This window comes from Oncorhynchus nerka, linkage group LG6 (genome assembly GCF_034236695.1).
Source record: "Oncorhynchus nerka isolate Pitt River linkage group LG6, Oner_Uvic_2.0, whole genome shotgun sequence".
NCBI lineage: Eukaryota > Metazoa > Chordata > Actinopteri > Salmoniformes > Salmonidae > Oncorhynchus > Oncorhynchus nerka.
Window position 1 is genome coordinate 46,487,997 of NC_088401.1, and position 23,922 is coordinate 46,511,918.

Here is a 23,922-nt window from a genome sequence, read left to right on the forward strand (position 1 = left end):
TTCATAGTTTATTTTGCTTATTCTCTCTCTCTCTTCTCGCTCTCTCTCTCTCTCTCTCTCTCTCTCTCTCTCAACCTCATTCAATGAGCTGATGCTGCCATCTCTCTCTCTCTTTCTCTCTCTCTCTCTCTCTCTCTCTCTCTCTTTCTCTCTCTATGTGTGAGGAGTGCCCCTGCCATGTCAGCATCAGCTCATTGAATGAGGTTGGGTCTAGGCCAGTTGCAAGCCGTCCTAAAGCTCTGTAATGAAGCAAACAGAGCTGGTTGTGTGAAATCACACCCTCCGACCACCATTCAACACAGGGTCATTTGTTTCAATCCCATATTTATGGTTTCATTGGCGCTGCTCTGGAAGTCATACTTTGCAAAGGAAGTGCAGGCTAATGTAATAAGGATAAACCTGGGTGCCAAATAACAAGGTTACAGTATCTATCATCTCACAGAGGCACAACTCCTCACAGCTACAAGTCCAATGGGAAAAGCAATAAGTTGATTGATGACTTCAGTGCTCTGCAGTAATAACAAATTTCCTATTTTATGATACATAGCTGTAGATTATTCAAACGTTTGTTTGACACAAGTAAGAGAATATAGAATTAAATCAATGCTCATTAAATCATCGGTCCCCACACTATAATTCATGTGTTTGACTCAGACGTTTACAGTATTGATGCATTTTCATTATTCCATCAGCAGGAATCAATGTTGTGCTGTAAAAAGCATTGAATAGTTTCATATATATTTGTTTCAAAAGGTTACTCGAGTGAATGTTGTATTATTTTCATGTTTCACTCCCTAGGGATTGTGTTTTGTGCTCTTGTGTTATTCCATTTAGGCTTGAGGGCAAATCAAACAAGGGTCAATGTTAAGGTTTTCTCAGGCTATAAATCTAAATCAAAACGGAACCCCAAAAACCTTTCATGTTTATCATTGGCAGATTTTTTATGGTTAATTAGTCCCAATTTCCTACCAAACACCTAGTCTCCTCTCTTGTGATGTCATTGTTTTTTGACAGAGCATATGTGTCTAATCATCTGCTCTATAAAACATCCTCTCCAACATTAGAGTGCATCAAAGCTCCTTCTGCATGAGTGAGCACAAGTGCACTGACTTCACGCCCTCTTCTATAGATCTCCACAAAAAGAGGGAGGTACATCCTGTGTCTAGTCAGAGAAGGATGTTGCCTAAGCATGCTTTTATTCCTGTGCAGCTAATATTGTACATTTTCAGGAAACGGAACCGAGTTCCCACTCTGTCTCAGCTCTGACGTAGAGCACAGCTCCCTGCCCAAAATAACCTAGTTTAGCTGCTCTAGCTGAAGAAGACATCACCGCCTCGCCTGCCAGACGGAGCTGTGGCGTCTCCAACAGAGTCTCCATTGTCTCTGTATCTAGTGATAGGTGTGATAGGTACAGTAGGCTCTGGAGGCAGAAGTAGAGAGACAGAAGTACCAAGCCAGGTTTTGGCACAGGCTTCCACCAGACAACTAGTCACCCTATACATGGGCTCCACAGGGGTGGGGGGTAGCCTAGACTCGCCTAAAGGGAAAATAGCCACTGTCCAAGTCTGTTTTTCCCCCTGTTCTAATGTAACCATTTTGTAAGGCCCCTACAGAGAGAAGTGGGAACCTCCCTGCTGTTACCTCCCATCTGCTCTCCACAGCCCAGCATCCCTCTCCACCTGGAGCTAGCTGAGGACAGTCGCTATGTCTCTATAGCTTCTGTAGGGAGATGACCAGGACCTTTCACGACTAGGCTCTTCCAATTGGCTAGTACATATGACTTAAGATAAGAGTGTGTGCTAAATGAGGAAATGTTAATACATACAGTTGAAGGACTGCTCCTCTGCCATCATCCTCCACAGCCTGATGCTACTTCAATGTGACCAATGGATGTTTTATCGGCTCCAGAGCTTCAGCTCTTCAAACCTCTTGAGGTTAGAGTGTCAGCTCCCTTCTCGTTGTGTTATTTTAAAAATGAAGTAAAGTTGGCTGCCAACAATCACATGCTACAGATGCTAAACTGAGATCAGTTTAAACTTTGTAGAGAAATGGTAAACAATCTCCAGTACATTTTATTGTTTTACCCTGACTGTCAGTGTTCCCTCTTTCCTCACTCCCCAGACAGTGGTCCCTACGGGCCTGTCTACTTCAGTAGTGGCTTCCCTGTGGACGTCTGTGTGCCGCTGTGCTCCATGGGCAGGCTGAGAGATAGGCCTGTCACACTGACTGACAAGACCTACTGACCTCAGACTGTCACACAGCCATCTGTACTCTCCAGCCCTAACATCCTATCGGACCCCAGTCTCCACACAGCCATCCTCAGTCTCCACACAGCCAAGCACTAACATGGGGCCTGTTAGACCAGTGACAGTAGGGTGGTCTCTGATCTCTTCTCCAACTTTCAAGAAAATAGAATTTTGTTCAATGAATAGTAGGCACATTCTGTAGTAAGTTTATGGCCTCTAGTGGTGATGGGAAAGGTAGCTTACTAACAGTAAGTTTTTTTTGTTTTACTATCTTTTCGTGATATTACGCTCTTGTCTCATCACTGCAACTCCTCAACGGGCTCGGGAGAGGCGAAGGTCGAGTCATGTGTCCTTCGAAGCCCCCCCAAATGACGCTGGGCAAATTGTGCGCCGCCCTATGGGACTCCCGGTCACGGCCGGTTGTGTCAGGATCAAACCCCAGGCTGTAGTGATGCTGCAACACTGCGATGCAGTGTCTTAGATCGCTGCGCCACTCAGGAGGCCACAAGTTCTGTGTTTTTGCTCCTGCAGAGGTCTGAAAGGAAAGTTCATCCGTAGTACAGAGGAAGATACATTTTTCTCTTGCAGGATACATTTATATTAGAGAACCGATGATGAGAGCTATGATTATGTTGTGCCTCTATGTGCCAGCATTTCATTCCTCCACAGTCAGGGGTTCGCAGAATGGTGGCGAAGCGAGCCCGGCAGAGGATCATTTTTTTTTGCTGAATTCCGTTACCACTATAATGACAAAGTGTTCGGGTGAATGTAAAGACATTGCATATTTGGGTCTCCTCAGTAGCAATTGTTATCAGGTAACTCTCAAGATGAATGTGTGCGGAGCGTAATGTGTGTGTCGCCAGGAACGCCTGTGAAGTTCCCAGTTCCTGGTGGAATTATTTAGGGGCCGGGTACTAATGTGACTGCATGATGAGGGAGCCTGCTGTTTGGTGTACTTTATGAGCACAGCAGCTAAATCTTTTCCCATCGCAAGCTCTGATGAAACAGTCTGATGGCTTCTTTCGGGTGTTTCCATTATTAACTGTCGCCTCTTTCTCCCTCTCTGCATGTCTGTCTGTTCAATGGCTGTCACTCTCTCATGACAACACCAACACCAAGTCTTTAAACATGGAACAAACCCATAAATCCCTGTGATGAAGTTAAAGACATTTGAGCTGAAAGCTTAGAAATACAATAGCATATTTTGAGTTTGATTATGTTACTGATCTGTGCAGCCTATAGGCAACATGGCTGCGCCATACACATTAAATCAATAAGCCAGAGAAGCCAGTGTTAATACCAGAGAAGCCAGTGTTAATACCAGAGAAGCCAGTGTTAATACCAGAGAAGCCAGTGTTAATACCAGAGAAGCCAGTGTTAGGAGGATGTATTGTCACAGGTGTTGTTAGGCCCGAGACCGGCTTCTCAGGCATTATCACTTTTATACAACGGGTTACCAACATATTCAAATAATGATTGAAGTATTTTCATAAAAATCAATATTTAGATGAATTAATTTATACTATTTCATCCTTCTACAAGATATAGTCCCAACACAAATCTAGGGTTGCTACCCAAGCCGGCTGGTCGTTCTTTCTATCGGTTCGGTTGCCAGAGACGCGATCCAGTCGCTCAGTCTTTTTGTTCTGTATCTTTGGACGCGACCCAGTCATTCGTTCTAAATGTTCTATTACCATATTGGCTGCTGGTAACGTTCTTATCCCTTTCTTGCTAGCTAGCCAACTACAGCTGACTTTAAAGTCATGTCAAACAGTGCAGCCAGAATAACAACAGTAGCTGCATTTGTTTAAGCTGTTTTCTGGTGACATTTATTTGTATACATCAATAACAATGAGCTAATGATGCGCAATTTCACATGGCATGGAAAATGTGCTCTCTCATCAGGACACTGTTGTTCAGAGGAGTTAGCCTACAACACAGCTAACACAATCACTTCAAACTGAAGCTGGAAAGACTTCAAACTAGCTGCACTTCGTTTCGTTTTACCAATTTTTATATTGATAGTTCTTTGTATATATCCATAAATATTATGCTGATTCATGATTTCGACTGGTTGAGAAAAGCCGCCTAATTGTCTGTCTCATCCCGAACACGTTCACTAATATTGGACAGATGGAAAAATCTAATTTGAATATTGAAACAATGTTGCAAATGTCAGAGAGACATACAGAAAGGTTTATTCAAATCTCCGATGTTAAAAACTAAATGTTAGTATAAAAGAAATGTGAGATAATGTCTAAATGATTTTTATAGTGGAAATCAAGTTTATAAATTACCTGGCTGGGCTGATGAGACAGTGGATTGCGCAGTCAGATGGAACAGAGTAAATAGGCAATTTAACGTCATAGATTTAGCCGGTGGTAACTTGTAGAATAGACACCAGCTGAACTGTGGTTTTAACCAATCAGCATTCAGGATTAGACCCACCTGTTGTATAATGCATGCTAAATGTTTCTGATTAGTGATAGATGAGCAAAGAAATAGATGATACCATCCTCCATTTATTTGCCCAGACAGAGAATGAACCAAATATACAGACTGAGATTCAGTGAAACAAAATCACATTGATTGAATAAGACAAGCCACAGGCTTTTGGTCGGGAGTAGGACTAGGCTACTAAACGACTGCGAGTGAAGAGCAAAATAATCCACTTGTTAAAGCTACGTAACAGAAAGGCTAAATGTTCCGATCAGTGCTAATAAAAGAGTCAGCTAGACAAGATGATCATGAGCAGCACTCACCTCAGCTAACGTTTCCGCAGCCTAATTGTAGCCCAACCAATATCCAAACAGAGATTCAATGAAAATGAAAAATCTGACATTGATTTATCGAGACTGAGTCCCCACACTTGTCTCAAAGGAATGTGAAACGGTGCTGAAATAGTTGGCCACATGCGGGTAGGCTATTGCTCCAAATTGGATGACTTGGAGTTTCAGTAAGCAACAAATTGATTGCTTCATTCATCATTCAGTGATATTTATTCCCACAGTAATTCTTTATGGATCCTTCCAGTTGTGTTTAAGAAAACAGTGCATGTTCTAAAATTGGGGCGACATGGCAAAGGCTCCTACGCCTTTGCCGTGGTTCTCCCCTAATATCCTGCTTTGAAAGTTGTGGTTTGGTTTCAGCCTCAGGCTCTCCAACAGCATTTGAAGTGGGTTTTCAGTGCTCATCACTCATTAGTCATCTTCTCATCAAATGCATTAGTGGCATGGTCATCAACCTGCACTAAAACATGCATACAAAGTGCCTAGAAACTGCATCATCAGCTTACTTGTGAGGTAGGTGAATATTTTAGCGCATTGCCTGGTCCAAAATAGATTTGTGCATGAAATGATTTGGTGCATAGAAGTAATATGAAAGGGGAAGAGGAAATGTTGCGTAATATAGTTCATGATAGTCTAGCCATTGAATACACTTTGTTTGTTTGTTGTTTATAATGAGCATTGATTGTCCCTAGTAAGAGTTGCCGTTAAAAATGCTAAGACAAGCACATCGTTTTTTTTATTTTTATGAAATGTAGGCCTAAATAATGTTGCTCAAACTTTGTATGACATTTAGCAATGGCTAACCCAAATTAGATTCCTAATTACACAGACCAGAATTAAAATTAATATGAATGTTTTACAGGTTAAAGAAATATGAATTGGACTTGTTAGGACACCAGATCTTCAATTATTTCAGAGAGAAATGTTCAATTATTTCAGAGCAAGAGAGGGAGAGATTAATTGAAAGATTAAACAACATACAGTAGTACCCTCAAGCTTACCTGTTGAGCTCAGCTAAATTTGTCTGGTCAAGCTTCCATTATACTCTCTCCCTTCATCACTGTGAAATCCGGCACTAGCCTACAGTACTTCAACTAGCTTCCCACCTCTTGCTTTCAAACTCTCAAACTAAGTGCTCACAAAAACGATGCTTATGGAGACATGAGCATGACAGCCCCTTCTGTTTTATCCACAGTGATATTGAGCTACAGGTAGAGGACTGTAGGGAAACGAATAAATGGAATTGTCAGATATACACTGAGTGTACAAAACATGCTCTTTCCATGACACTGACTTAACAGGTGAATCCAATTGAGACAATTGAGACATGGATTGTGTATGTGTGCCATTCTGAAGGTGAATGGGCAAGACTAAATATTTAAGTGCCTTTGAACGGGGTATGGTAGTAGGTGCCAGGCACACCGATTTGAGTTTCTCAAGAACTGCTACGCAGCTGGGTTTTTCATGCTCAACAGTTTCCTGTATGTAATCTACTCAGCAAACTGGATGCAGTTTATCACAGTGCCATCCGTTTTGTTACTAAAGCACCTTATACCACCCACCACTGCGACCTGTATGCTCTAGTCGGCTGGTCCTCGCTACATATTCGTCGCCAGACCCACTGGCTCCAGGTCATCTACAAGTCCATGCTAGGTAAAGCTCCGCCTTATCTCAGTTCACTGGTCACGATGGCAACACCCACCCGTAGCACTCGCTCCAGCAGGTGTATCTCACTGATCATCCCTAAAGCCAACACCTAATTTGGCCGCCTTTCGTTCCAGTTCTCTGCTGCCTGTGACTGGAACGAATTGCAAAAATCGCTGAAGTTGGAGGCTTTTATCTCCCTCACCAACTTTAAACATCTGCTATCTGAGCAGCTAACCGATCGCTCCAGCTGTACATAGTCTATCGGTAAATAGCTCACCCAATATTTACTTTTCTGCTCTTTTGCACACCAGTATATCTTCCTGCACATGACCATCTGATCATTTATCACTCCAGTGTTAATCTGCTAAATTGTAATTATTCACCTACCTCCTCATGCCTTTTGCACACAATGTATATAGACTCTTTTTTTTCTTTTTTTCTACTGTGTTATTAACTTGTTTATCGTTTACTCCATGTGTAACTCTGTGTTGTCTGTTCACACTGCTATGCTTTATCTTGGCCAGGTCGCAGTTGCAAATGAGAACTTGTTCTCAACTAGCCTACCTGGTTAAATAAAGGTGAAATTAAAAAATTCAAAAAGAACGGTCCACCACCCAAAGGACATCCAGCCAACTTGACCCAACTGTGGGAAGCATTGGAGTCAACATGGCTTTCGACACCTTGTAGAGTCCATGCCCTGACGAATTGAGGCTGTTCTGAGGGCAAAAGGGGGTGCAACTCAATATTAGGAAGCTATTCCGAATGTCTTGTACACTCAGTGTATACAATTGTTAGTGGGTGTCTTCAGTTAGTCGTTAGGATGTCCCTAAGGTGTGCTTGCCAATTCATTGCCCTCCCCATGCATGCACTCAACCTAAAGTCTTGCCAAATAAAGCTTTATTGATTCTTTTGAGCATTCGTAGTATGTAACATAGAGCTTCAATAAACATGTAACAGGTGATCTGTGGGTGATCATATCTAAGGGCCAGAGTTTATCCCGGTCAGGTCAATTGGTCCGGAAACACTCAGGGCCTACATAAGCTACACATAAATATTGTAGTCTCTTTACTGTACTGTAATGTAAATCATATCCACACTAATTTGTGCTGTATTGTAAAATAGATGTAACTTTGTGTGATCATCTATCTGGTTGAGTTAAGATAACCGATCCCTATTGTGTGGATTTTGCTCTGTGGTCAGATGTTCTTTTTCTCTCCATTGTTTGCTTAGCCACAGCTAATTCCCCGACAGCTTACTGTGAGACAACACCAGCTTAGTCCCACGAGGCTCCTAATCCTCCAAGGTAATGATTTTTAGGATCAATAAGCATCTTTTGATCACGAGCTATTTGACCCAGATAATAATGATATGGCAGATAGCCTGCTTATTAAATCAAAGACACAAGCAGGAGTTTGCATCAGATCAAACACCCAAACCATGAAACCTCAAAAAGATTACTCCAATCACTCCGAGTCACATTAAAAGCATTGATCACTTCTGCTTGGAATATTTTTACACTTGAGGAATACTCTGCAAGTGTAAACAAGTACCAAGTTTTTTTTAATCAAAATAATAAATTAAGAAGACCTCTTTCTGTGGAGGCAATGCATTCTACTTTTGTTGTGGAGGTGCTGAGTTTGTTGTTGTGGGTTGGATGCTGCTGCTACTTCACTCTGTGTTTGAGACCATGCAGTTCTCTCACACAATCACTTCAGATTTGTTTTATTTTGTGCCGTGTAATCTTGTCTATTATCTGTAGGTTGTGTTTATATTTGTAGGGTAATGACATTGAATACAGCTGATTCGGACTGCAATTTGAGGCTGTGGTGAGGAGCAATGAGCAAAAGCTTTGTGTAATGGAGTTTGAGTGCTATGCCCAGCTGTCAAGTATCCAGTTCCCCCTAGTACCTGGAATGGCCTCATTACTATCTCATTCCACACAGGAGGCCTCCCCACAGACCAGTCCAACAGGAGACCAGGGGCCACTCTCACAAATGGAGATAAAGTCATTATTCGGGATAACTGGAGGGGTTGGAGAATCTGTTTTTTTATTTATTTAATGTCACTTCTATAAGTTGATAAGGGCTTCATTTCAATGTCGACTCATCGAGGGTGATCGTCGTACCTCGCCTGAAGCAGGTGACCACAAAAATCTTAATAGCTTTGAATCAAAACTTTTGAAGAGATGTTGAGCTTTAGCAAAGTTTCTCTAGATGCCCAGAGCTTATAATCAACCATTGTCTAAATAATAGATCCGGGAAAAAGTAGATAGAAGACCCACACACGATTCCAGAACATTGTTGGAAGCACAGGCAAGTAAGTAAAGTTGATCTATAAAGCAGTTGAACTTTATAGAAATGTTCGTGAGGAAAAAAGCTTTCAAAAAGCACAATGTTACCTTTGTAGACATATTTGCGAGAAGTTGTCCTTTGTCCATTGCTGTGTTTTGATGTCTGTAGCAAGATGGTATCAAACAAGCACATACAGTAAGTATCCTGCTCTCCAGATCTCCGTGGATGTAAAATCCCAGCCTATCAGATTGTACAACCTGACAAAGACAGAAACATTGTAACTGTTTCAAAGTATTCCCCCTGCCACTGCTAAAAATACAATAGAAGCAGATTAGGTAACACCACAGGTCAATATAATGTTGAATACTGTGTAAAACAATGAGCTGTATGCAGACACGTTTTGTTTTGGAGCTAAGGCAGAGTGTGAGAAGAGATTGTGTTAATGTTGCATGTGGTAGGCCCGTCAGAGCTGTGTGTAATTTGAAAGTGCATTGAAACACAGTCACACTGTTCATTGCTGCTATTGCATGAGTTGACATACGTAGAGATCCGGCATGATTCCACTTTGTAATACTCCCTCTCCTCAACGGCAGTCTTTAGCATCCTCTTGAGTGCAATTGTGTCAGAAATGTGTAGTCTAAAGGCATTAGCATAATTTTAGGTCTTTGGTTAGGTATGGTTTACTCTTCAAACACATTTTGCTCACATCTAAACGTGTGTCCTTGATTCTCAGTACAAAGTGTTCTATGCATTACATGTTCAAATGCTGTGTCCTTCGCCTGCGATCTTTGTGCATTTGATTTGACTACATTATAACATACGAGTTTCATTGCAGCTGATTTTAAATCTCTTGATCGCATCACTATCGCGTACTAGTTCCCCTATTGATCGATACAACTGTATTCTTGTAATGTAGTTGATAGAATAGCAGGTAAAATAGCAGGTGGAATTCGTTTGGTGGCATGTTGAAAAGGTTTACTAATGTTTTTATTAAATTGTTACACTTTTCCCTTAGTAACGTAGGCAACGTACAGTATCATTAGGATATGACTAACAACAATTGCTCCACCTGCAATTATAATGAACCTTTGATAAAGATGAGCAAAAAAGACTGTATAAAATAAATACTGAGCTACAGTACCAGTCCATTCAAGGGTTTTTCTTTATTTGTACTATTTTCCACATTGTAGAATAACAGTGAAGACATCACAACTATGAAAAAACACATATGGAATAATGTAGTAACCAAAAAAGTGTTCAACTAATCTAAATATATTTCATATTTGAGATTCTTCAAAGTAGCCACCGTTTGCCTTGATGACAACTATGCACACTCTTGGCAATCTCTCAAACAGCTTCACCTGGAGTGCTTTTCCAACAGTCTTGAAGGAGTTCCCACATATGCTGAGCACTTGTTGGCTGCTTTTCCTTCACATTTCAGTCCAACTCATCCCAAACCACCTCAATTGGGTTGAGGTCGGGTGATTGTGATGGCTAGGTCTTCTGATGCAGTACTCCATTACTCTCCTTCTTGGTCAACACAGCCTTGAGGTGTGTTGGGTGATTGTCCTGTTGAAAACAAATGATAGTCCCACTAAGAGCAAACCAGTTGGGATGGCGTATCGCTGCAGAATGCTGTGGTAACCATGCTGGTTAAGTGTACCTTGAATTCTAAATATATCACTGACAGTGTTACCAGCAACCAGCAGTGTTACCAGTCTAGGAGCGGCCGTTGTTGTCCACTTCAAAATAACAGCACTTATAGCAGGAAAAGGTGGCATCCTATGAAGGTGCCATGTTGAAAGTCACTGAGCTCTTCAGTAAGGCCATTTTTACTGCCAGTGTTTGTCTATGGAGATTGCATGGCTGTGTGCTCAATTTTTATACACCTGTAAGCAACGGGTGTGACTGAAATAGCCGGACCCAGTCATTTGAGGGGGTGTCCATATACTTTTATATATATTGTGTCTGAGGTTATTTTCTGCACATGCATCCTTTTTTCTACCCCAAATCCACCACTGGTGTGCGTGGCCAAAGAGCATTTATCTTCCTGTCATCTGACCATTTTTATTTTACCTTTTTTTTAACTAGGCAAGTCAGTTAAGAACAAATTCTTATTTTCAATGACGGCCTAGGAACAGTGGGTTAACTGCCTGTTCAGTGGCAGAACGACAGATTTGTACCTTGTCAGCTCGGAGGTTTGAACTTGCAACCTTCCGGTTACTAGTCCAACGCTCTAACCACTAGGCTACCCTGCCGCCCCATAGCACTGGTTCCAATCGAAGTGCCAATGCCCTTAAGCAAAACTCCAGGCGTTTACATTTGTTGGTTGCTCACAAAGGTTTTTTTCTGGCAACCCTTCCAAAGAGCCTATTGGCATGGACCTAGCGTCTAATTGTAGATTTGGAGACGTGGTGACCTGAAGATGCGACCAAGTTCTGTAATTCTCCAACTTTGGCCCTTGGATTTTTCTGTGCTTCTGAACCGTCTTCTCACTGTGCGTGGGGACAAGATACATTGTCGCCCTAAAAGTGGTAAGTGGTATATTTGTTTTTTCGGCGTGGCTGCAGACTTTTCTGGACCTTTCTTCCTGACAGCTAATGGTCCCGATGATTCTGCACATGTGCGGGATTCTTTACTTTACATACAGTCTCTTCTTTAGTCATAGAGAATAGGCTGCTCTGGCGAATGGTGCTCGTTTAATACAGTTAGATCAAATCTGAATACATTTCTGCAAGATCACATAATGATAGTATTCGACATAACAGAACAAATATAATAGCATAGTATAATGTTACTTTAAGAGAAAAAACACCACTTATTTTAGGATGATTGAGCGAAAGGTCATATTTTTTCCTCATGTGACCACAACCCAACAGCGCTCCCCACTATGCACAATATGTGCTTTGATTGAAACAAATCACAGGTGTGCTAAAGTTTGTTAACACCATTTGCTCAAAACTGTGCTCACTGTACATAATTTGAAAACAACACTGCACATAACTAAGAAGATCTAAATGCATATTCCCATGAAACTGATAGAAATCAAATTGTTAGCAGGCAGATACTGGATGGATATTTCACCATGAAAAGTCATTCATCGTTCACAATTGACAGTGAGAAATTTGAAGGGATGGTGACCACAAAAATGTGTGCGTAAAGTAAAGGGTAAAGAAACACACGGATCTTTCCAGGGGGTGGCTAAACAGTGAGGTTACCTACATATCTGAAGCCTATGCCTTTTTCATGTTTTTTGTACCCATTGCCTGATTTATGAAGATCAACAACCATTTTGTCTCTTTTTTTGTTTGTGAGTTCCTTGCCAAATTCCATGGTGATGGATGACAAAATGATTTTACACGTGTGTAAAGCCATGTAAGGCCACAATACAGTTCCTTAAACTGAGATTCATTTCAAAAGTAGAATGTTAATGCAGATTTCATTTTGTTTGATTTTATTTATAAGAATCTTTAGGGGTGCCAATAATTTATCTATTTGAGAGGGAAAAAATGATATTACTCTCTACCTGAGCGATTGTATTAGTGTAAAACAATATTTTCAAAACAATTTGTATTATTTTGTATTATTTATTTAATACTGTTTCTTAATCAAGATAGTGAGAAAGTTGTAAAAAAAAAAATAAACGGCACCGAAGCACACACATCGCCACTCGCCAGTGACTTGATAAGCTGATTGTGTCCTGGCTGACTGATCAATGTGCCTGCTAGCTAATGATGTGAAGTTCGCAAACGATTCGTTATTTTTGAACAACTCTTTTTACAGACTCGAAAGTCATGATTTGTTTTTCTAACAAGACTTGTTAATTTTAGTCATTCAACTGACCAGCTGGCGGCAATGTGTCCTACAGTAGGATTGATATATGCTCCTCCTGCTCAGCGGCAATACGATATTGTGCTTATCACTCTCACAGCAGTGAAGCAATAATAAGGTCCGCTAAGAGTCGTTCACAATCTAGTCCGATTCCGGCCACAACTAGACCTCTTTTCAAATGTATCAAGAAATAATCATATTTGTATGCCTATCAATCAACAAATACACATTGTTTAAAGTAGACTTTTACAAGTCTCGGTCACAAATGACAGCTCCAATAAGCCTCCTATTGTGAATGAGAGGCTTGTAGAACCATGACTCTATCGAGTTTTTAGTGTTCATCGTTCGCTGGTAGGGGGTCCTGCAAGGTCTGTGCGTTACTGACTCAAATGAACGAATTGAGTCGAAAGGTTTGTTCTTTTAACTAAAGGAGTCGTGTAGCTTGTGCTGTATTTATGATAGTTTGACAGATTGCAGATTATGAAGTTATAGACATGTAATTGTTCTCAGAAATCAGTCCTGAGCGCACAGCCAGACTTTCCCGACTAGATTCATTTGTATGCAGTTACTCGTTTTTTTTTCTTGAGAAATACTGCACTTTAGCTAGATGGAAAAATTGCACGATTATGACCTCCTCTGCAAAAACATCTACATTAATGACAGATTTCTTGATTTGTCTTCGATTCAATTCTATTTTTAGGAAGTGATAGTGGCTATGTTGTTGCTATGGTGGCTCTGGAGGGACAAACAACAGTAACTGCCAGGGCACGATATGTGAACATAAAACACCCACATCTAACAACACCCCCAAGACAACTCCCGTTTGGCTTCAGTCATGACGCTAGCATTTCTTAATGAGCAATCTTCAAAACAAGGCCAAATCAGTCTCTTCCTTGTTAATAGCCCATTGAAATCATTTTAAGTGCTTGCCTTTTTTCTCACAGTGACATCAGTCAATGCCTTGAGTTGTATTGCAGGGCAAAAAAATCGATGCTTTTCCAGCTGTACGTGTATAGCTGCCTTTGAACGGCTAGAGGTGTGCTTTGAGATATCCGATATTGTTTGACCACTTCACTTACGTAATAAGCATTTGTGACAACACACTTACTGCCATGTTTTGTCATGTTTTCAGAAGACCAATCGAAAACATCACACATGTTACTACTCTGAAGGAACATTTCACACCCTGCTCCAGTAGTGTTATTTCCAATGCAAATTTGACTCTGAATCCATTTAAACTACATGAAAGCTCAGCATTTCCCTCTGTAGTGCATTAGCAAAGTGGATACAAACACACACAAGTCAAGTATACTGAATATTGCAACAGGGGCTCTGAAAATTCATGAGAGGAAACGGACAGAGTGTAAAATTGTGCAGCCGGGGGGAAAATTATTTTTAAGATCTTTAAGATTACCGTAATATTTGAGAATTTTACCCCACATTTAAAAGCAAACCAGGCTAAGTACTTGTCAGGGAGAGGAAGGATCATCTCAGGGTTGCTTACTTTCAAGTTCCAGAGCGGAATTCTGCTTAGGAATATGCAGATGTGAAGTTTCAAACAGCAGTGGTAAATAAAGAGTTGACTGTGTTGACATGTACAGAACATTCCCATACCATAGCCACACTGTGTTGATATGTACAGAACATTCCCATACCATAGCCACACTGTGTTGATATGTACAGAACATTCCCATACCATAGCCACACTGTGTTGATATGTACAGAACATTCCCATACCATAGCCACACTGTGTTGATATGTACAGAACATTCCCATACCATAGCCACACTGTGTTGATATGTACAGAACATTCCCATACCATAGCCACACTGTGTTGATATGTACAGAACATTCCCATACCATAGCCACACTGTGTTGATATGTACAGAACATTCCCATACCATAGCCACACTGTGTTGATATGTACAGAACATTCCCATACCATAGCCACACTGTGTTGATATGTACAGAACATTCCCATACCATAGCCACACTGTGTTGATATGTACAGAACATTCCCATACCATAGCCACACTGTGTTGATATGTACAGAACATTCCCATACCATAGCCACACTGTGTTGATATGTACAGAACATTCCCATACCATAGCCACACTGTGTTGATATGTACAGAACATTCCCATACCATAACCACACTGTGTTGATATGTACAGAACATTCCCATACCATAGCCACACTGTGTTGATATGTACAGAACATTCCCATACCATAGCCACACTGTGTTGATATGTACAGAACATTCCCATACCATAGCCACACTGTGTTGATATGTACAGAACATTCCCATACCATAGCCACACTGTGTTGATATGTACAGAACATTCCCATACCATAGCCACACTGTGTTGATATGTACAGAACATTCCCATACCATAGCCACACTGTGTTGATATGTACAGAACATTCCCATACCATAGCCACACTGTGTTGATATGTACAGAACATTCCCATACCATAGCCACACTGTGTTGACATGTACAGAACATTCCCATACCATAGCCACACTGTGTTGATATGTACAGAACATTCCCATACCATAGCCACACTGTGTTGATATGTACAGAACATGCCCATACCATAGCCACACTGTGTTGACATGTACAGAACATGCCCATACCATAGCCACACTGTGTTTGATGTGTTCCCTTTGAGGAGTATTATCAATAAGGCCTAAGCATGGCAACATACAAAATGTTAATACTTAATTTGTGTGTCCAAGTGAGTGTTATCTCTCTCTCTATGGAGAGAGGGCCCCTGAGCTGAGGGGGCTGCTCTCTCGGGAGCAAGGTGGTGCCGCAGATAGGGGTCCGGCCATAGGTGACCTACAGGGGCTGCAAAGAGGCCGGGAAGGGTCGGCACCCATCGAGGGTGGTCCTGCCGGGTGGAGAATATTAAGTGGCTGTGGGTCTGCAGGCGTGTGGGCTCTCTCTGGCTCCTTGCTTGACAAGAATGATAGCTTTCATTTGCATGCTAAAGCTCCAGCTGTCCCCCCAAGATGGATGAGGGGTCCCAGCTTCATCCCTCACTCCCGCTACCGCCGCTCCTCATACAATGGAGAGAAAATTAAGTGGGGGCCAAAAAGATAAAAATGTTCATAACATACAATTTTCTTCTCTCTCCTTGAATTGAAGGTTGCTCTGAGGGTTTTGGCCCCTTTTCTCCCGGTGAATGGGCAGAGTAAACTGTGCACTGCCAGATATGCAGAACAAACTAACCTCATTGCTGTTTATATCATTAGTGTTTGTGTATACAGTGAATGCAGTGTCAATATTTTCGCTGACTCTGCACATTATATTCATTATGACCATTTTTATGTACAGGGCAACTGCAATTTGAACTTTTCACGCAGCAAGTTTGCCTTGTATTGTACAAGGATTACATTAGTAGCTAATATTCTGACCGTTAGAAATGGCTTGAAAAGTTCCGAATGATTATTTTTAACAAGTTGGTTTCTTTATGTTGGCTTTAATGCTCTAGAAAAATAGATTATGCAGCTAAATACAAAGAAAACAAGCATTTTAAAACTCACAGATATAATGAGCGTGTCAGGCAGTTTTAGCACCAATACAGTTCTATCCAAGTGTGTCTCAAACTGTAAACATGAAAGCTTGCTGCTGTCATGTTTCCCTTCAAATATAGCTAGCCCTATACCACAATGTTCTCTCACTCATGTGTGCACCCAGCGTTTAAATACCGTGTCTGCTTTCATTTACCTTTGTCAGGATATTCTAAAGCACGGAAACCACTTCACTACTCTTAACTAAACTCCAGGAGATCAAATACTTTCAGTGTTTTTAGAGCATATCTCTAGATGATTTTATGTAATTAATCTACCGAGTTTTTACATGATCAAAGTGTCCCACGATTATTCAGCTCACTTCTGTATCCCACACTCTGCTAACTGTCCTGGTAATACAAGTCTCTTGAGGTCTGAAGTGGTTCTAATTTACACATTTCCCCTTTCCTAGTGTCCTCAAACTGAAATTGTGTGTGTGTGTGTGTGTGCGTGCATCTGCATTTTAGAATGATACAACTCAGCACTCCTCAGCAAATTGCTGGTGTTCCCACAAGCTAACTGATTACAGTATATAATATAATGATATTTATAAATTATGTTTGTGGAAGAGTTTTGACAGCACTGAAACAGCTACATTCTATTTGCATGGATTTACTGATCCTCTCAACATCGCTCAGTATGAGACGCTGTGTAATCGCCAAAACAACAATATGTTTATTTTCTCCCTACTGTCTGTCCTATCTCTCAATGTGTGCTTGTTCTTTTACAGCTCTCCTCACAACCAGACCCCCGAAGGTCCTGTTCCCCACTGAGAGACAGGCCAGTGTTATAGATGTCCAACCGGGTAAGTCTTCCCCATGGGAGCCAGTGCTAACGGTCTCCTCTCCATAGAGCAGACAAGTGTAATTATAGACTGCAATAGTCAGGGGCTCCTTGCTGCTTTCTCTCCAACCGGGCTGGCCTGTTCTTCAAAATGCATTTTACTGCAGTGCCTTTTGGATGGGGATACATTGCCATTGCTGTGTCAATATATAGTTTTGGAGCTCTGTTTGTTGGAATGTCCTCTACTGTAAAGTAGCAGAGTGATCACCAACACTGCATTCTAATGCCTGAGTCAACCCCATTAAAAAGTGTTGCTGCAATCAGCCAAATATGCCTGAGGGGGCATTTGCAATACATACATCTGGGGACTAAGAGAAAGTATAACACACAAGGCAGGCAAATGTTCAGAGAGATCAAAACAGAACACAGCATTACCACTGGCATGCAGTATTCCCCTGACCCTTGTTTCCATATTTAATTATGAGCTTGTTCTAACCTGGGGGAGGTGCCCGGCCGTAGCCTCTCAGCTCATTCTCCTGCACCTTGTACAATGTAGGCTAAAACCATTTAATAAAAGGGCCAAAATCCACTGTTATCAGCGTGAAACAACACAATTCTTTCAAATCTGTGTCCATACAATGATTGTGTCAAAATTACACTTAATTTAAAACATTTTACCGGAACGTTTCAACCACATATTCATACTACAATGTGCTTTCGGCACTTACCATGTAAAAAGCCCTGCCTGCGAGATATACAAACACTCTTCAAATCTTATTCTGGAGCTCAGGACCAGTTGACAATAACAAAACAAGTGCGAGGAAGGCATATTTAAGCTGTCAAGTTGGGGTAAATTATAGGCCATTATTCCACATGCATCAACACAGAGACTGGGAGGAGACAGCTGAAGAGATGGAGTTTCCGAGCTCCTGCAGAGCCAAGGAGATGTCGTTGTCTTCTTCTTCTTCTCCTCCTCCTTCCTCTTCTTCACTGTTCAGTATTTAAATAATACACTTCACAACACCTAACACCTAACAACTGGCTCCGATATGATGGGTTGGCTTAGCACTCTACTACCTTGTGCAGTGTTCACATTCAGTTCTGCCATATTGTGAACACTATTCAGTTCTACTACATTGTTGCATGTCATTTTACGGTTTCCATGAGAAGTTACTTCATTTGGACTTTTGTTAGCCTTGCTTTACAGATACAGTAATTGTATACTCTGCTCTAGGCCAAGGTGTTCTGTGGGTGATTGGCACTTGGTACACCAATTACCCTCATTGTTCAGTAGTCTTGCTAGACGAAAACAGGCTGAATCCAAGCTGTTTTACAAATGATGTGTATTTTCCCCAGTTTAAGAACAACCCTGTTACCCAATCAGTGCATAATAGCTTTCTGGATAACACACAAACTGTACCTTATTTGCCTTGCTTTACAACCCCAGGACATTTATTGCAGTTCTTCCTATGGAATAAATATCTTTACTGCTTTGCCATTCTCAATCGTTACCTTTCTCTGCGCGGTTATTATATTTCTGATAGGATGAAGAGTCGGGCAGCCCCAACCCAATTAAACTTAATAGAGTGAGCAGTCTGTATAACACAGCATAAATCTCTCTCATCCAGCAAGCCCCCTGCGCCCTACAATGGATGTCACACCTTCTGTCACAGGCATTGCATCCATGCGCATCAGGATTTATCGAGTGCCTGGGCGTCTGGAGAAAGGACCCCTAACTACGCCTGATACAGGGGGAAAAAACATCTCTGGCAGGGTGTGTGTGGTGGGCGTTTTCTCCAAAGGCATTGCCGTATGACGGAAAGCACTGTATGTTAAGAATGGTTCGTAAAGTGTAAACATGACTTCCTCCTACAATATTGTCAATTTCTCTTATGTTGTTGTTGTTTTTTTAATCAACAGCAATGGGTACAAGGATTTCATATCGACGTTATGTATTTGATATGAAAAAAGGCCTTTCTATGTTAAGATGTTTGTTTGAATGATGATTAGAAAGGGAACAGGGAATGGTCTGGGCTGCTTGAAGGAGAGAAAGCATAAACCTTGGGTGTTGCTAAAGTAATGTCTTTCTCAAGGATCCATTCTCCCTCTGAAGCTAAGGAACTGGTCATTTGTACTGAAATAGGGACCCTAATAACAAAAAGATATTTACAGCTTTGTGAGCCGTGACTATACCCAGTCTTGTTGTCAATGTTGCTTTATCTGCAACAACAAAAAAGGAGGAAGAGTGACACTATCTCTAACTGACACACAGTTTTGTTATACTCATAGACTAACAAATATTGAGAGTGTTGAAATTAACAAAAGCTGGAATAAATATAATGTAGATTTGATCAACCTTCCCTTACCATTACTCCTTGTAATCCACATAAAACATTTATGACGTGAATGTGAATATGCTTATGGCTCAAGAGACCTAACAGATTGAATGAAGTCCTTCTATATGATATCCAATCCGCATCTCATCAAATTAAATGTGAGCTGTTAACTGCTCCTCCTCAAATGGGCAAAACAGCAGCGTCCCCTGAAAAAGGAAAGGGCTCCTTGACAAGAACCTGTAGCCCCACAAAATTGGTAATTAATTGTTGTGCGGCAGGCACTGTGGTGAGTTCTGGAGGCTGGACCATTAGGCCACAGCTGTCAGTGTTTATTAGCTGAGGAGACGCTAAGTGCAGAGAAGATTTAATAGCTCCATGGAAATCAGCTCCCCCGTACCCTTTACACGAGAAGGGCCTATTATTAGCCACAGGGCGCCTGATTAGCCGCCGGAGCATCTGAGAGGAGTGACACGATAAAGGAGAGGACCAAGGAGAGGAGAGCATTGCGCCGCTGTGTCTCTGCTCTGTCTGTGGTTCTGCCTTCTCTTCATGGACAGCCCCACGCCACGAAGGCTTTTCCAGCAGAGGAGGAGGAGAGGAGAGGCCATATTAAGACAGAACGCCTGAGAGTACACTGAGGCTCCTGGCTAGATGGATACACTGCAGGAGGAGGGGGGTATTGTTAGCACAATGTTCCAGGAAAGCACATTATTCATCTCAAAATGTGCCTATTTTTTGTGCATTAATGTCATATGAGCAAAATCCTCATACTGTATATAGATGTAGGATCTTAATTTGACCAGTTTCTCAGAGCAGGAAAAAATATTTATCCTGCAGCAACAGAAAATGTGAATTATTGTGTGGATTAAAATGAATGGACCTTTTTGTAGGGGCTGATACATTTTTAGTTAGGGCAAATCAAGTCAAATAAAATAAAAGTGCAAATTACAAACTTTAGAAGCATTTTTAAACTTAGAATGCATTACAAGTTTGCATTTCCTGCAACAACAGGATGATCAAATTAAGATCCTACATCTGTAGTTTGTCTTGACCTCAGGTGTGCAATAACCCAAAATGGCAGACCATAAATACCACTGTTGAATGAACGCCACATTCCCACATATTCACCTTGATCTAATCACAGGGTCGGTGACAAACGGGCAGTGTCATCCTCACGTAGGCCAATCCAATTATGTGAATGCATTCAGTTCCCCCACAGTGCACCAAGCATGGCTCCAGCATCTCCTGCTTCTGCTTGGCTCTTCAGTTTCTTGGAATTTGTGACACATAGGAAGACAAATATGTCTCTGTAATGCGGAGGGGTGGATTGGCACTCCATCAGTGTCTGGGTATTTATGCTTGATATAAATATCCAGAGAGTGACAGGAAACAGAGTTGGAGGCCCATCCCGTTGAGCGCAGAGAGAGCTGGGTGTCAGAATGATAGAGTAACGGCAGAGCGATTGCGCTCTGTGTAGGAACATATCTCTCTCACTATAATTTGTCATCAGAGTTGGTTGCAAGACTCATAAATATGTTAATTAGCTGTGTTTGCAACCTTGAGTGAGAGAGAGAGAGAGGGGGAGAGTAAGTAAGAGGAGGAGAGGAGTCAGTGGGGTGGGGTACAGAATCCCGCTGTGTGTTGTGTGTATCTGAGAACTACAGAATCAAGTTGTAATACTTAACATTGATCAACCGCAGAGTATTATGGCAGTAGGAATAGCTTTGTCTTCAGCTTATTGTTTTATGATGTGTTTGCTGTGTGTTTATTCCCATGCTTACACTGTACGCCCCATACAGTATGTAGTACACATTTATAAAGGTCTTAGCTTCTGGCAGTAGGTCATTCTACCTCTTCTTGGAGCTGAAGTACATTAACAGAGCCTAATATTAAGAAACATTCATTCCTTTGACACAACTCTCAGAATAAAAAGCAAGCTAATTCATGATGGTTTGTTAGAGCAATGATGTACTTTTAATGCCAGGTTACCTTTGAAGTTGCTATATATGGCATATTTACTTTATTTGTTTCAAACAATGTGTATAGTACACAGTAGTATATGATTTACAGTACCAATCAAAAGTTTGGACACACCTACTCATTCAAGGGTTTTTCTTAATTTTTACTATTTTCTACATTGTAGAATAATAGTGAATACATCAAAACTATGAAATAACACATTTGGAATCATGTAGTAACCAAAAAAGTGTTATACAAATCCAAATATATTTTTGATTTTAGATTCTTTAAAGTAGCCACCCTTTGCCTTGATGACAGTGTTGCACACTCTTGGAATTCTGTCAAACAGCTTCACCTGGAATGCTTTTCCAAAAGTCTTGAAGGAGTTCCCACATATGCTGAGCACTTGTTGGCTGCTTTTCCTGCACTCTGTGGTCGAACTAATCCCTAACCATCTCAATTGGGTTGAGGTCGGGTGATTGTGGAGGCCAGGTCATCTGATGCAGCACTCCATCACTCCTTGAATTCTAAATAAATTACTGACAGTGTCACCAGCATAGCACCCCCACACCTTCTCATACGTCCACCTACTCTGCGTCTCACAAAGACACGCCGGTTGGAACCAAATATCTCAAATTAGGACCCAAAAACAGATTTTCACCGTTCTAATGTCCATTGCCCGTGTTTCTTGATCCAAGCAAGTCTCTTCTCCGTATTGGTATCCTTTGGTAGTGGTTTCTTTGCAGCAATTCAACCATGAAGGCCTGATTCACACAGTCTCCTCTGAACAGTTGATGTTGGGATGTGTCTGTTACTTGAACTCTGTGAAGGATTTATTTGGGCTGCAATTTCTGAGGCTGGTACCTCTAATGAACGTATCCTCTGCAGTAGAGGTAACTCTGGGTCTTCCTTTCCTGTGGCGGTTCTCATGAGAGCTAGTTTCATCAGAACGCTTGATGGTTATTGCGACTGCACTTGAAGAAACTTTCAAAGTTCTTAGAATTTTCCGGATTGACTGACCTTCACTTCTTAAAGTAATAGACTGTCGTTTCTCTTTAATTATTTGAGCTGTTCTTGCCATGATATGGAGTTGGTCTTTTCCGAAATAGGGCTATCTTCTGTATACCACCCCTACCTTGTCACAGCATAACTGATTGGCTCAAACGCGTTAAGAAGGAAAGAAATTCCACAAATTAACTTTTAACAAGGCACACACCTGTTAATTGAAATGCATTCCAAAGCTGTCATCAAGGCAAATGGTGGCTTCTTTGAAGAATGTCAAATATAACATATAATTTTATTTGTTTAACACTTTTTTGGTTACTACATGATTCCATATGTGTTGTTTCATAGTTTTGATGTCTTCACTATTATTCTACATTGTAGAAAATAGTAAAAATAAAGATAAACCCTGGAATGAGTTGGTGTGTCCAAACTTTTGACTGGTACTGTATATCAAATATGTACAGTATGAGTATAAAACATTTTACCAAGCCAAGAAAGAACAAAGACAGTGATCATCATGCACGTTTCATTCCAAAATCCACATTTGCAATTTCCGTTCTGCCATTTCGCTGATCCTTTTGTTCTGTTTTGTTCTCAATTTTCATGTCATTCTGTTTCCCAAAATATACTTGCCAATAAAACTGTCACTTATGATTGTTTCAGAAAGGTTTGCAGATTTTTTGGTTTACAATAACAAGGTAGGAAGGCAGGGGGAATGACCAACTGGATATCACAGTGTCATTCCAATTGCAGGGGGAATATTTTCTTGATCTTTTTATAATTAAAGATTGCCAATCTGGTGTACAAAAGCCCAAGGAGGTCCCATTCCTCATGACTCGTTACTAGTCAGTCAAAGATTAACTTGACATGGCAGTTTGCTAACATTGATCAAATGAAATATGATAGTCCTCAAAATATAGAGCAGATAGCCTACTGGCCATGATCATAGTCCATAATGGTTGAGTGTGAACCTCAAACTAGCAAATTAACCTCAAACCTCGTTTCAGTCAGAATTAACTTCCTTTTCGTCCATAATTAAGCCACTGTCTTCAAAGCCTTGATAAAGACAGTAATTACCCTGTTAACATCAGAAAAACTGAATTATTTGGTATCCTATATAAATGTTTTTCTCCTGGTTGCTAGACCACATCGCCAGGCTAGGCTTGGCTCTCTCTGTGTCTGTTGTTAGCATGCAGATGCACAAGTCAGATCATCAGTAGTAAAATAATAATAAAGGCAGCTAATTAGTGGTATAATGACTTGTCCTTGACAGGAGCTTCTCTCCTCTCCTCTGCAGCACAGAGAGCAGCCATGAGAGCTCTATTAGGGATGTGTATAGAAGTCCAACCTTCCAAGTCCTTTCATGTTGCGTGTGCTGCCTGTTAAGTATACAGCCGCTCATCTAGAGTGCGGAGGCGGTAGTGTGTGTTGTGTATGGATGGGAGATAGCTAGCTAT

General features: G+C 41.1%; 1 protein-coding gene across 1 annotated transcript in view; it reads left to right on the forward strand.

The window, feature by feature from the left end:
- The window catches only part of LOC115130481 (X-linked interleukin-1 receptor accessory protein-like 2), a 295,213-nt gene that overhangs the window by 219,964 nt on the left and 51,327 nt on the right, over positions 1–23,922 (forward strand). The window contains exon 5 of the mRNA XM_029661669.2: positions 17,113–17,187. Within this exon, the coding sequence (XP_029517529.1) occupies positions 17,113–17,187 (75 nt within the window). The remainder of the gene's footprint in view (positions 1–17,112; positions 17,188–23,922) is intronic.